Raw genomic sequence first — 14,897 nt, forward strand, 5'->3', positions numbered from 1 at the left:
GGTCAGAAACGGGGCCTTGCGAAAAGAGGGAGCTGGTACTCGAAGCTGATAGGACAAGAAACGAGGAGAGGCTCGCGTGTGATTGGTTAGAAGTGGGAGTGGGTTTTAGTTTGATTGGTTGAGAGTGGGAAAGAGGCGGGCGCTGAGTTATAGACGACTGTGCTGTCACCTTCTGCAGCAGAATAGATCTTTTCATCAAGGCGGCGGTGGCTCAAAGTGGGCTGCGGGGACTCTCAGAGGCCCTTCAGGGGGTTTCAGGGGCTTCCCGGCCTCACAGTTTCACTAGAAGCAGGCGCCCATTAATCACAACTCAAATCCTGTCCCCTAATTTATAGAGCTGAGAGGTTATTTACATATTTAACAAGAAGTATTAATAGTAGAAGATAACTCTACTGAACATGAAATGTAGATTTTTACCAGATGGTGGACATGTATGTTGAAGTGCATTGTGCATTGATGTATGCCACTTTATGTTGTTGATTCAAAAGGCCAATGCCTTTGAATTGACATGACTTATTTCTTCAATATATGATGCATAATAATTGCATCATATTTAAGAAGAGGCTTGAAAATTACTCAAAACTAACAGAGAATATTCACAGCATTCAAACTCTGGCATGGATAATACAATGTTTCCTTTTCCTTTGGCACACAACCCTTTGCATATCTACAGTACACGGCTCTGCTCCTCCTTTATACTATGTTCTGCTGACATCTTGTGGACAAAACTTTGGCATCTGTTTATTGGTTTCATTCATATAAAGCCAAAAAGATGTTTGCCACTGGAAACGTGTTTTTCACATACTACCTTATCTGAGCGTTTATACAGATTGCACTATTATTCATTTATTACATCATATCTTGTTTTTTCGCCTGCGCACTATCAGCTCCAAGCAGGTAGGTCAGTGGTGCAATGCGTCTTTATGGATTTTGACAATGGATAATAGACATAGTTATAGACTACACGAAGTTCAGTCCATTTATCGCCTTTTGTTATCAAAATCTATAAAGTCTCAGATTATCTTACATTTGTCACTTGTAAGTCGTTAATTTCTAATATACACTGCATAATTACCTCATCACAATTTTGATGTAGTCATAATTAGAATTTTATATTTATCATTCATGCTTCTTGGTCTATTTATTTATTTTTCTTGCGGTAAAATTAGAATATATACGATTTTTTGGATAATGTGCATGTCCTGCCTTTCTACCTGTAGGTGACACTGTTTAACTTGTCAATGTTGTCATTCCCGAGTGTAAAAATAACCGTGTGAAGTAAACATCAAGCAGGCCGGAAATTAGTTAAAGTGCTTCTCAAACTAAAAGCACGAATTCTGTCAATCTAAAACAATGATAATGTGAAATCACAAAAATCTTTCTTAGATAAATACTACAAACCACAAATACTTCCATTAACTTTTGCATATGCACCACTAAATTACAATATCACCTAAAGGCAATAAAGACAAGGCCTTTAAACACGATCTACATTATTACCTAATGAAATCCTGTCTTGTAATTTTTTAAATTTTTTTAACTGATATATATTCCCATATAAATTTGTTACATTATATATAATTTATACACAGTGCACTGAATTAACTGTTTCAAAATAAAAGTAGAGACAGTTGTGATAGAGGAAAATGTTAGTGCTGTTAGTGTCTATGTGGTTGGTCTTAATGAGTGTAGGTGGAAATGAAACAGAAAGAAAATGAAAAGTAAGAACAGAATCTTATCTTATCTTATCTTGAATGCAAAGGAGTAAAATGCTTAATTTGTTTCTCTGATTATCAAGTAGCATCAAAATAGAAATAAATGAGGCTGCTCCCCCTCGCTCCCTCAGACCTTCCTCCACCATTCACCTGACTGTCCACTACGCCCGTCTCACCACCATGGGGAGCAGAGCTTTCAGCCGCTCTGTTCCCCAGCTCTGGACCTCTTTACCCCCCTGTCATAAAGAAACATCAACTCACTCTCACAATTCAAGTCTGCACTTAAAACCCACCTGTTTAAAATAGCATTTTCCGTCTGATTCAATTGCATTGTCCTATTTTAACCTGTTTTTAATGTTGCATTCTTGCAATTTGATATACTTTATGGTTCTTTTTGTTTGTTTCTGCTATTTGCTGTCTACTCTCATTTATTGCAAGGTGTCCTTGGGTGACAGAAAGGCGCCTATGAAATAAAATGTATTCCTCTTCTACTTTCGGCTTTTTTCCTTTCAGGGGTTGTCACAGCGAATCAGTTGCCTCCATCTAACCCTGTCTTCTGCATCCTCTTCTCTCACACCAACTACCTTCATTTCCTCTTTCACTGCATCCATAAACCTCCTCTTTGGTCTTCCTCTAGGCCTCCTAGTCTGGCAGTTCAAAACTCAGCATCCTTCTACCAATATATTCACTATCTCTCCTCTGGACATGTCCGAACCATCTCAGTCTGCCCTATCTCCAAAACCTCCAACATGTGCTGTCCCTCTGATGTACTCATTCCTGATCCTATCCATCTTGGTCAGAACCTCAGCATCTTCATTCTGCTACCTCCAGCTCTGCCTCCTGTCTTTTCCTCAGAATCAGAATCAGAAGTACTTTATTAATGAACGGTATGTAAACGGTATATATAAACGGTAAGAGATAGCAAGAAAAACAGTATTAAGAAAACAAAAAATTATTTAGAAACCGTCTAGTTGTACCCTCGCCTCTTGCGAGGTCACTCTAAACTCTTCTCTGTGGTCGTCCCCAAATGGTGGAATGACCTACCAATGGCTACTAGAACAGCAACATCCATTTCGACCTTTAAAAAACTTGTAAAAACCTTTCTGTTTCGAGAATGCTTCCCTGCCTAACAAAACTAACAAAAACTAACAAACTACTCAGTGCTCCTTTACACCTTTTCGCTTATGTCCTCCTCTGTAAGTCACTTTGGCTAAAAGCGTCTGCTAAATGCAATGTAATGTAATGTAATGTAATTATATGTTTTATGGTCAATAAGTTGTGCATCTTTATCTTGACTTTGCCTTCTTGTTATTTATTATTATTATTTATTAATTTTGAATTATTTTTGTTGTTGTTGTTCTTCCAATGTTCTATTAGCTTAATCTTGTAAAATGTGAAACTCAATAAAAAATGTAAATCATTAAAAGAAAAAAAAAAAAAAATTAACAATATACCCTATACAGTGGCACTGTCTCTAGACCAAACAACCTCGCTGGTCTCACCACAGTTTTGTACACCTTTCATTTTAGCTGAAACTCTTCTATCACACATGGCATTTATTTTGAAAAGCCGCCCCGGATGTGCCCTGGTGTGTTCCGTCTCTCGTGTCGGCGGTTAGTGCAGTTGTGAGGTCCCGTGACAAATTTCATTGGAACTTTCTACGTCCAGGAAAGAGACACTGATGTTTCCTGCTTCTCTTTGAACAAACGCTTTATGGGCAGCGAGAAGACACACTTTCAGTTTTATGTTTTGTTTTTTTTTTGGAGGGGGGGAGAGAGAGGTGGGTGGACTCTTTTTGTCCGAAACAAAACGGGAACAATGTTTAATGTACTGACAGTTTAAAAAAAATGCTGTAACATCCCCAACTGGACCTACGAAGAACAGATGAACACCGCGTCAAGATACTGTCAGGTACGAGATGTTCGTGTCCTTTCTAACCACTAAACTCTATATAAGTAAGAAAACGTGTTTTGTAGGTAGTAGTAAAGGGATAACTGTTAGCTATTACATAACATTAACTTTTTATAGTTGGGAGACGAGATAAATATATAAACAACTGACTTTGCTGTGTATCATACATTGTGTACAGTCAATATTAGACGCAGGATCCTGGTAGTAAAGTCAAAGCTTTCATTTCGTGTGTGTGTGTATGTGCGTGTCGGTATTTCGGCATTTGTGTGTGTGTTTGCAACTCCTCCCTCATCTGGCTCAGTTTTTCCTCCTCTCCTCTCCTCGACATGGAGATGTTTTTTTTTTTTTTGTTTTCTCCTGTAATACACGTGATCTGTGCTGAGATTTAAACAAAAAAAAAGTAGTGTTAAGTTAACGCACAGCCTCAGGTGAACAAAAAAAAAGAAAAAAGATTGAGCTCACCAAACTGCTTTTGCCCAAATTAAACAGAAGTAGGCGAGGTCTACTTTTTTCTTTCTTTTTTTCTTGCAGTGTTGCGTTCAAGGAACATGTTGTCCAACCCCCCTCAGTAATTGTTCTCTGTGAAATTATGTCAGACCTCACTCATCCAGTGTTGTGTTTATTCAGCTGTGTGGTATGGACAGTGACACACAACCATTTCTAAGATGGATGATGTGTATATGAATATTTGGGCGACGACAAATACAAATTTGTAGTGCCACAAAGGATGCTTTTCTTCATAATCCATCTTTCTCCATGTGGAAATCTGCTTATTTTCCATTTGTCGGGGGGGTTCACAGCTGGTTCCTTGATGTAACAGGTGGCACCAATGACCATGTTATGTATACCAGAGTTTCCAAGTCATAGAAAAGTTGGACTTCATAGCACAGTATCTGAGAGCTCTACGTTTGTGTGAAATGTGGCGTGGGAGTTCAAAAGTCGCCTTGGCTTTGTAACATTCTCTGATCTAATTTTGTCACTTTGTCAGCATGCAAAGTCGATTCGAACTTGTTTCTAAAAAGGAAGTCAGCACCGCCAGTTTGCAGACAGTGGATGTCTGTAAGCTGTCTGGACAGTCAAGGTTAAGTTAGGCATGTGTCCAGATGCTGAGGTCAGTCGCACGTACAGTGAGGGTTGACTGAGTTCAAGCCCTTCAGCACTTCTCCAGCTGCACTTCCTCAATCAGAGATCTGTGTCGGTTGCATTATAATGAGATACCTCTAAACCAGAATAATGTTCATCCTATTCAGTTTTCTCCCGCGTGAAACAGATATTACGCAGCAGGTGTATTGTCAACGTTTAAACATTTTAAGTTTGTCTAAACAGATTCGAGTACATTTATTTGTGTTGAATTAAAGTTAAAAGCACCTGTTCAAAAAGTGACAGCTCTTCTGAAACAGACTGTCTTCCTGTTTCAGGGCTTTTTGTGGTTATGACCACCAACATTAACTATAGCAGTCTGTGTTTGTGAGTGGATGCATGCCTGATTAAGCTATCACATCTGATTTACCATTGCTGGGTGACTTCTGGCTTGTTTTCTCACTAAAAATGCTCGTCACGCGTGATACACAGCCGCACACACACACACACAGAGAAAAAATACGTACGACATCCTCATAGGATGTCCACAGGCAAGGATGTGTGTTTGAGCTAAGCAGGAAGAATGCTATTTTTGATCCCCTGTAGTAGTGTAGCGTATTTGTGCCTGTCAGCACAAGTTAAGTCATGTTGTGGTGTGAATACAGGGCATGCTGAGCTCACACTGCAGCTAGGGAACATTTCAACACGTTTTTAATCCTTATAACAAACTAGACAATGTGTGTAAGTGGGGTGTGGTGAGCTACAGCATTCCACGAAGGAGTAGCAGTGTCAGCCGAAAAAAATCGTAGCCGTACTCAGCGGTCATAGGTTGTGATTTCCTTGAACTAAAATATTTCTGGAATGTTAAAAAGTGGGTCCTACCCAGTGACGTTCAGAGTCAGCTAACCATTAAAACATGCACAGATGTGAGGCAGCTCATTTGCACATACTTCAGCAACTCTCTTCATTTAATAGCCACGTTTTTGTTTTTTTTAAAACACAAAAAAGACCTGACTATTTCCCACAAGGGTTGCAAAGCCAAAATTTGTCACCTGCACATAGCTGGTGGTTGTTTCACACAGTGATAGTCTTTTTAAGATACATAACAAGAGGTGTAACTGACACTTAATCGATTAGACAGAAAATTGAAAAAATACTTAGCAGACTACTCTATAAAAATAATCATTAGCTAGTTACAGGCATTGTTTTAGTTTGAACTATTTCAAAATAAAAGTAAAGACAGTCGTGATAAAGGGAAATGTTAATGCTGTTGGTGTCTTCGTAGTTTGTCTGAAAATGAAACTAAAAGAAAATTAAAAGTAGAAACCCGAGGAGAGAAAAAAGGAGCCTAGTGATGAAGAGGGCATGAAGGTCCATCTGATTGCACACATGCATTTTAAAGAGGCCTCTGGTCTTTTCCTGTACCCTCACCCCAACGTGAGCAGAATGAGATGTCCCCTCGGGGGTGCGTTCAAGATCAATACGCAGGCAGAGAAAGTTAAACCAAAACAGGTTTTTCCGTGTGTTGTAAGCAAACAACTGTGAGATTAACAACGGCGGTGGTTCGAGAGACAAAGCTACTGAACAAACTGGGCTGATGTCACCAACATCAAACAATGGACAAGTCAGGGCGGCGGACAAAGACCTTTGTTATAAAAAAAAAAAAACGGACGTTACATAACTCACGGTGAAGGAAAAGAGGTATGTACTCTGTGTGTGATCACACAGTGTTTGGTATTTACCTTACACAAAATAGTTATATATCATGACCTCAGGTCAGCTGCAATTCTCTCATTAGACTCTTTGCAATAATAATGAACTTTGCCCCCCCTCCTTCGCCTTCAGGGAGCCGGGGTCGTGACCTTTTGTTACTACACTTGTCAGAGGAAGGAGTCTATTACGCCTCAGCCCTGAGCTTTATTTCACTCTTCAAACATTGTGGAAGAACAACTCCGGGGGTCTTACTCTTAACCTATTGTGTAACTCCTGCTTCAAAGACCCCTGGAAGGTTATTTTAAAAATACCTTTCTACTGACTGGACCATGCGAGAAATGTCACAGACCCAGCATGTGTAACAGAGATAGTGTGTGTGTGTATGTGTGTGAATGAGTGTTTGGATGTGTGTGGGCGTTCACATGTTAGAGAGGGTACGTGTGAGATGAATGCACGCGGAGGAGTCTGCACAGAAAGAGACTTGTAATTCTCATGTGAGGGAGATTGATCGCATCATTAAATGAGAAAGAAAGAAAAGTCATTAACCACTTAGCGCTGTGGTGTTATTTATCTAAGAGGAGGACGGGAGGTGGGAGGAGATATTCATGCTTTAGAGGAAGGAGTGAGTTAACCGGTTACTCAGGGAGGGAGCCAGCCTGCTGTCATGTTGCAGCTTGCTGTGCCTCCTGTTGTTGCCTCTGTAGTTTTGCTACAGTCTTTATCCTTCACGAAAGCACAAGGATTTCAACCAGCCCTGCGTTTACAGGCAACATATCACTTGATGTTTTTGCTAAATGCCTATTAGCAGCATTTTTAAATCTGACCATTTGCATCCCAAACAACGTGTCTTAGTGATTTATTTATCGGCAGATTCAAAGTATTTAGACCATCACTATGTGGCACTATAACTTGTTGAAAACCATACATATAATAGTTAATTGCAGTTGTTCTGAATGCTAATTGTCCCAGTAAATGGCTGTTTAAAAGACGGGATAGATTGATGGATGAGCTGATGTTTCATTTTGTCAGCAGTCAACAGGGCTGTGTCACGCTTCACCCATCAAAGAATTACCTCGAAGAATCAAACTAATTAATTAAAAGCTGCTAACAAAGTTTAGTATCTGTCAGGTATCGGCAACATGACTACTGCAGACTGAAATGTGTTGAGAGCAGAAGAACATCAGTTTCATTTCCTGAATAACAGAGAGGTCTGTTCTCTTTTTTTTTCCCCTCTGCAGCAGTGACCCAGGATGGGGATGGGCCAGTTGTATACTTGAAGTTTCATCCGGAGGAGGACCCATTACTTTATGACCTTGCACCTTTTTGAATGCCGACAGCTTCTAAGATGGAGGAGCAGCCCAGTCTCCCCAATGTCAGCATACCCTGCCACAACGAGCAGAGGGACAAGAAGAAACGTTACACAGTGCGTGCCGAGTTTTTGTTCATTGTTCAGTTTGCCCTTTTGAGAAGAACACATCAATTTAAATGTCAGGTGTCAAGTGTCTATAAATGTTATTGCTTTTAAATAACAATTTGATACTACTACTTTTTTTTTTACATGGACTTTCTTTGCATTTTTTCAGGTTTACAAAGTGATAGTCAATGTTGGACAACAGGAATGGTTTGTCTTCAGGCGTTATGCAGAGTTTGATAAACTCTACAACATAGTGAGTGGTGAAACAATATCATTTTGATTTTACACCATACCTAACACATTACCATAATTCTGTTTGTGAGTTTTTTGATTCCCTTAGTCTTTAATTCACTAACTTTTATGACACACTCACATTGACATTTAGAATAATTATATACTTGTGACCATAGATGTTTCATAACCCTTAACATCATTTTCTCTGTTGCTGTCATATTTTTTTAATGCAGTTAAGGAAACAGTTTCCATCTATGAACTTGAAAATTCCTGCCAAGAGGATATTTGGCGACAATTTTGACCCCGGTAAGTGTTAATGCTGAGCAGCACCCCCAAAAATCAAGCATAATAAAACCTGTCAGTTAAACTTATCATGACTTTCTCCTTTTTACTGTATGTACACTGTTCACTAGTATTTATGGGAAATATTTGACTGTTTTTATTTTTTTATCAATATTATGTCTACTATAACACTATTATAAATCTAATTTAAGGCCAGTCAGACTGGATCTATCACACATGAACACACTGTGGTGTTTTAGGGAGTTTAGTGTGCCCCATGGAATTAAAATGACCAAAGACGTCAGGGCACATTGTCAGACAGATCCAGAAAGTTCAACTTAGCCAGAGCTACAGCTAGAGTACATAAGGCAACTGCAATTACAGCTGCGTACAGTAACATATATAGGCCATTAATACAACAGGATGTGTGATTAGGTTATAGATCGAAGTATTGAAATATATATAGTAACTAGAGCTTGCTCTAATTATTTAAGGTTTAAAAGTACAGTACAGGCTCGGCCTTGATTCTCTATTCACAGCTGTTACTCTGTTAACAGCAGTGTCTCATATGAATGAATACATCACTTAGTTTTTTAATGCTTGCTTTGACATACAGTATGTTGGTGTTCATGGTTGCTGTCTGCTTGTGAAACACTGTAAAATTGTTATATATCTATATAGTATACATGTAAATGCAGTGAATGCAGCATTTTGGGTGACATAATTTAATAGACTGCTAGTTTCTCTCAGCTCCCCCAACTCACAACAGAATCCCAGTCCCTGATGTTAAACGAAAATATGCATTTTCTTTTTGCTTGATTCATGTTGCTTGGCTAGAGTAAGATAGTATTTTTTAATATATGCATCTGCCCAATAGAGTTCATCAAGCAAAGAAGGGCAGGGTTGCATGAGTTCATCAAGCGAATCGTCTCCCATCCCCAGCTTTGCAACCAGTAAGTGTTCATGTTTATCACTGTCATTATATTACATTATATTGTTGACTTTACTAAGATGAATGGCTTCAATGATCTGAATCCGAAAGTCTAATAAGATCAAATTTGTTTATCCATGCTTCACACTTGGCATAAATTAGATTAAAAATATGGATTACGTCTTTGTCATGTTTTACTTGCTAATAATACTTTGCGTTTGTTTTATTTAACGGCTTTGGTCCCTCTTAAACTTTACAGTCCAGATGTGAGGACCTTTCTACTGATGGACAAAATGCAAAATTTTTCAGATGCCTCTGAGGATGAAGATGACAAAGTAAGTAACTCATCAACCAATTTTATTGGATCAGTTTCTATTTTTCTTAATTTATTTTTTTGTTTTCCTGCTGATAGTCCAGATATTTTGGAGTAGTTAGGACCTCCACCTCTGTTTTTGTTATGTCCAGGCTGTGTTGTAGAGATGTTGATTCAGCTCTATCTCCCAATGTGTAGTTTGTAATTGGTAGCAGCTGATAGAATCTGTTTAGATGTCTCTGATCAGCAGTTAATCAGTGTTGGGTGTGTGTTAGTTTTAGCTTATAGTTACATCTTGAAGGTTAACCCAGATAATGTTTTCTCTGATGTTTAACAGAACAACTCTACCTCCAGAAACATTAACCTGGGACCCTCTGGAAATCCACAGTATGTTTACTATTTAAATACTCCTTTAAGGAAACATAATGTTTTAGCACAAAGCAGGTTGCTTCAAACTTTGTTCTTGTGTAATCGTATACAGTACTTTGTATTTTTACATCAGTATCATTTTTATTTCAGTGCCAAACCCACAGACTTTGACTTTTTGAAAGTCATAGGGAAGGGGAGTTTTGGGAAGGTACGTGACCAACACAATGCTGGAAAGTACTTTCTGTTCATGTTAGAGTGAGAATTGTAACAGGTACAGTCTTAATTTATGGATCTGTTTAGATAACGTTATACAAGAATAATGTCGATTTACAGTGTGTGTATATATATATATATATATATATATATATATATATTTATATTACATTTGTGAGTTACATTTATGTGTAGCGCTGCCTTGAAATGTTTCTGTTGTTGTTTTTGTATCTGTGTAACAACAAGTTTTAGTTCTGCATGTGTTGGCCTTTGTAGGAAGTGAGAATGAGATCTGGAATCACTCTGGTTTACACTGTTGATGCAATGCTTAACATGCTCTCTCGTGATGCAGGTTTTCCTTGCAAAACGCAAACATGATGGAAAATATTATGCTGTCAAGGTCTTACAGAAAAAGGTCATTCTTAACAGAAAAGAGGTAACTTGTCGATCAAATATGACTCCAACCATGTCCACATTTCAGGCATACATGTCTTCATTCTAATTCTTCTGCTAATTCACTCCTTCCAATCAGCAAAAACACATCATGGCAGAGCGCAACGTGCTGCTGAAGAATGTGAAACATCCATTCCTTGTTGGACTTCATTATTCCTTCCAGACCACAGACAAGTTGTACTTCGTCTTGGATTTTGTCAATGGAGGAGAAGTGAGTGGTTTCAGTTTTTTACCACTCACACGGTAATGAGTCACAAAGCCAAGAACAGCTCAGAATGGCAGGAACACAGGAAATATGTATTAAACCGCTTTAATAAATCTCTCCAGGGCAGCATGTTAAAACACTTCCATGTGTGAAAGTCTTGAGAGATCACGACATTGCTCAGAATGGCTCCTGAGTGTTACTTCCTCTGCCGATCTTCTTCAAGTGTGATCAGCTTTTTTAAAGCTGCCATGTGTGACTTACTGTGTGGGAATGACTAACCACTACAGTCTGTATCCAAGTTAGTTTGCCTCTTGCCCTTCTGAATAAGTTGACCACAAAGCCCAGTAACATGTAAATTAAATCAAATCAATATTTTCCAGTCAGAGTTATTTGATGAATTAGATGAATCAATTTTTATACATAAGGACTGAAGTATTTTTTTTGCAACTTTATCATATCATGGTTAATGATTTTAATTTTGGTGGTTTGTTTTATACAACACAGCTGCCATGTAATTCACTCCAAAAATCAAATGGAGCTTTTTCATTTCAGCTTTTCTTCCATCTTCAAAAAGAGCGGACATTCCCAGAGCCCAGAGCAAAATTCTACATTGCTGAAATGGCAAGTGCGCTGGGATATCTGCACTCTCTCAACATTGTTTACAGGTGTGTGGCGGTTTAATCAAAGTGTAAACACATGCTTAGATAAGTTCATTAAGGATCAAACTAAAAGATGTCTTGTCAGTTAATGTAAGTCAGATCTATTCAGAGCTGTAACTACTGTTTGTTTTAGTGTTTTAACCACCTTACACTCTACAATTCCTCACAAGATTTTCACCTGATTCACCATTTCTTCACCAGATCTTCATATGAGTAGATGTAATTTACAGAAATGTACATTTCAGTTAAAATAAATCAGTTAAAAGACTATATATAATACATTTTATATTTACATTTGACTTTTTCTGTTTGCTGGTCAAAATATCTGAGGGATATGGGGTTGCAATGGGCGGATGTTTCCAGATCCTAGCTATGGCCCTCTTTACTAAAATTCATTTGTGTTATTTTGTCCAGAGACTTGAAGCCAGAAAACATCCTCCTTGACCATGAAGTGAGTGTCTATTTTTTTAACCAAGCACACAGCTATGTAATTCATATATAATCATGAATATACCCGGAAAAGCTGGTTGCAGACTCATTACAAAAGACCATAACATGTGCAGCACAAATGTCATTCTTCATGAGTCATAATTGTACCACCAGTGAACAACAGTGTCATTTCCAGGTCCAGCTGGACATAATGCATGTGATTGGATTAGATTTTACTAATGATTTTCCTGCCTAGCCTTATTGAAAAAGTAGGGAGCGATGAATGGGACTAACTGAGCCACGGTGCAGCCAACATTCCTGGGCAACAATAGAATCCTCAGTCCCCGAGGATAATGAGCTGCTTGTGTGGCACATGTTGTCTGAAAACGTCCCCGTGTCCTCTCTTTAAAGGGGCATATCATTTTGACGGATTTTGGATTGTGCAAGGAAGGCATTTCCCAGACCGACACCACCACGACATTTTGTGGAACACCTGAGGTATGGCGACTTTGAGTTGGATGCCTGATAACTGACATTTTTGCACCAGATTGTTCCAAAGAGGTCTCGCCTTCAGTGTCAATAAGGAGTAATCATTAACAGACTTTTTGGAATAAATCGTTGTTTCGTTAAAGATTTTACAAGTTTGAGTGTATTCCATGTAGCGGCTATACTGCTCTATGTGTTTGTGTGTGTGTGTTAGTCACATTTTCCAGGAGGAAAACTGGCTTTTATGTGCAAAAATAGCTGATAGGTGATATACATTTAATTGTTGTACTTTAAGCCAGGAGGGAAATGTAAAAGTTAATCTTATATTATTATATTTGTGTGATTCTTCCAACCAGTACTTAGCTCCAGAGGTCCTGAGGAAGCAGCCGTATGATAACACAGTAGACTGGTGGTGTCTGGGTTCAGTGCTGTATGAAATGCTCTTCGGCTTGGTGAGTTTTTAGCTTGATCCCACAGTTAACAGTACATTTCTTTTTGTTTGCTTTTGATTGGCAATTGGTTGTGATGTACTGCGCAACTCCTGCTACTACTGCTAAGTGTTAAGACACATCATTGTACCGCCACGCTCTCTTACATGCCTCTACTTCTCTTTTATCTCATATCCTAGCCGCCATTCTACAGCAGGGACACACATGAAATGTATGACAACATCCTCCACAAGCCATTGGCAATGCGCCCTGGTGCATCCAGCACAGCCTGGTCTCTCCTCCAGGGTCTGCTAGAGAAAGATGGCACACACAGACTGGGGTCTAGGGATGATTTTGTGAGTGGGATTATTCATTGCACTTGTCTAGATACAGATCCGATGTGTACAGGAGAATTTCCTTTTCTTGGGCTCCATCTGGTGGCTGCTCTGTATACACCGTGTGACTGTTGCTAATGCATTACAGATGTACAGTCATTGATGACATTTCAATCAGCTAACGTTCTATAAATAGAAAACATCTGGTTACTTATTCTGTGTTCTCAGAATGAGATCAGAGCACACTGCTTCTTCTCCTCTATCAACTGGGATGACCTTGTACAGAAGAAGATCCCTCCTCCATTCACACCCAACGTGGTAAATAATTGTTTCTTGCCTAGTACTCAAAGAATCCAAGGATTTGGACGACATTATATGTTATATTTCATTATAGTTAAGCACTGCTATTTAGTAAATAAAAGTCCTCCTGCGCTCAAACATATATTTTCTTTTTGTTCCTTCTCAGTTTGAGCTTAATTATGCAGAATGATTTTTTTGCTATTGTCTTTGATTATACACTAGATTGCACAGGTATTTCTAATTAACAGTGGATGTTGCCTAATTAAGTACCATCTTTTAAACTACTTCATAAAATTCATTTTATACTTAATTTCATGTAATGTTTCTTAATTTTATTAACTATTTTGCATATATTTGACTGTAAAAACTGTTAATGGTAACTTTATTGTTGTGTTTTATGTACTCTAATTTAGTCATTTTTATGAAGAGAAACATGCATTTGTTTTATGTGTTCAATGAATGTTAATATGACCCATGTTTCATTCTCCCCCTCCTCCTCCAATGTTTTTGCAGAGCTCTTACTGTGATATCTCTAACTTCGATCCCGAGTTCACAGATGAGATGGTTCCCAACTCCGTCTGTTGGTCTCAAGACCATTCCATAGTCAACGCCAGTGTAATGGAGGCAGACGATGCTTTTGTGGGCTTCTCTTACGCCCCACCGTCTGATGACTCTTTCCTATGAGCACATTCCTAATGAGGTCTTCACTCGCCTTAACCATCATAACTTCTTTTGACTAAAGGGAAGAATTTATACCATGGATGAACTTGTTCGATGAAGCCAAAGCAAGGAGCTGAGAAGAAACTCACGACAGATTTTGGTTGGAACGAAGTGTGCCAGAAAAGTCTTTATATTTTACCGATTTGTATTTATATAAATATATAGATATATAATATACATAGCAGATGATATTTTTAAAAATTAAGGATGGATATCCTCTATTAGTGTAATTTCTGGTGGTTTCTAAATGAGCCTTCATAAAGCCTTAAATTTGTCCCTTAAATGAAATCCATAAGCAGTTTTCTGAGAAACTTGAACAATTCACTGGACTTAAAGAAAAAAAAAAAACACCATTTGACTGTCAGATGTAAGTGTGTTTGTCCATGTAATTACTGTACAAATAAACTCATGTATCATATTCATTTTAACTGAGCTGGAAATAGGGATTACTTGAGAGACCACTAAATAAAGCATTTTGGTTTATAGGTCACTTTGTAAAAAAAACAAAAAAAACAAACGTCTTCAGTTACCATTTCGTTTGTCTTTGCTGAGTTATTTTTCTATTGAATTGTTTGTGTTTATTTTCTTTTTTTTTTTTTGCCTTAACACATTTGCATAAATTAGAAATCCACAATGCTTTGCTTCGCCTGGAAATTAAGTAGGCCTATACTCCTGCTGCACAATAATAAAAAAATGTCAAAGTAAAG

At 38.2% G+C, this 14,897-nt stretch overlaps 1 protein-coding gene across 1 annotated transcript; it reads left to right on the forward strand.

Annotated features, from left to right (window-relative positions):
• Positions 1–3,336: 3,336 nt before the first annotated feature.
• sgk3 (serum/glucocorticoid regulated kinase family member 3) lies at positions 3,337–14,896 on the forward strand. Its single transcript, XM_010734166.3, has 17 exons — positions 3,337–3,626; positions 7,658–7,842; positions 8,003–8,086; positions 8,301–8,373; positions 9,227–9,302; positions 9,540–9,615; positions 9,931–9,980; positions 10,113–10,170; positions 10,528–10,611; positions 10,708–10,839; positions 11,386–11,498; positions 11,907–11,943; positions 12,333–12,419; positions 12,764–12,859; positions 13,036–13,191; positions 13,399–13,488; positions 13,984–14,896. Exons 2-17 carry the CDS (start codon positions 7,747–7,749, stop codon positions 14,152–14,154), a joined length of 1,479 nt encoding a protein of 492 aa, XP_010732468.1. The 5' UTR covers positions 3,337–3,626; positions 7,658–7,746; the 3' UTR covers positions 14,155–14,896.
• Position 14,897: the final 1 nt, after the last annotated feature.

Source organism: Larimichthys crocea, chromosome XXIII, assembly GCF_000972845.2.
Source record: "Larimichthys crocea isolate SSNF chromosome XXIII, L_crocea_2.0, whole genome shotgun sequence".
Lineage (NCBI taxonomy): Eukaryota > Metazoa > Chordata > Actinopteri > Sciaenidae > Larimichthys > Larimichthys crocea.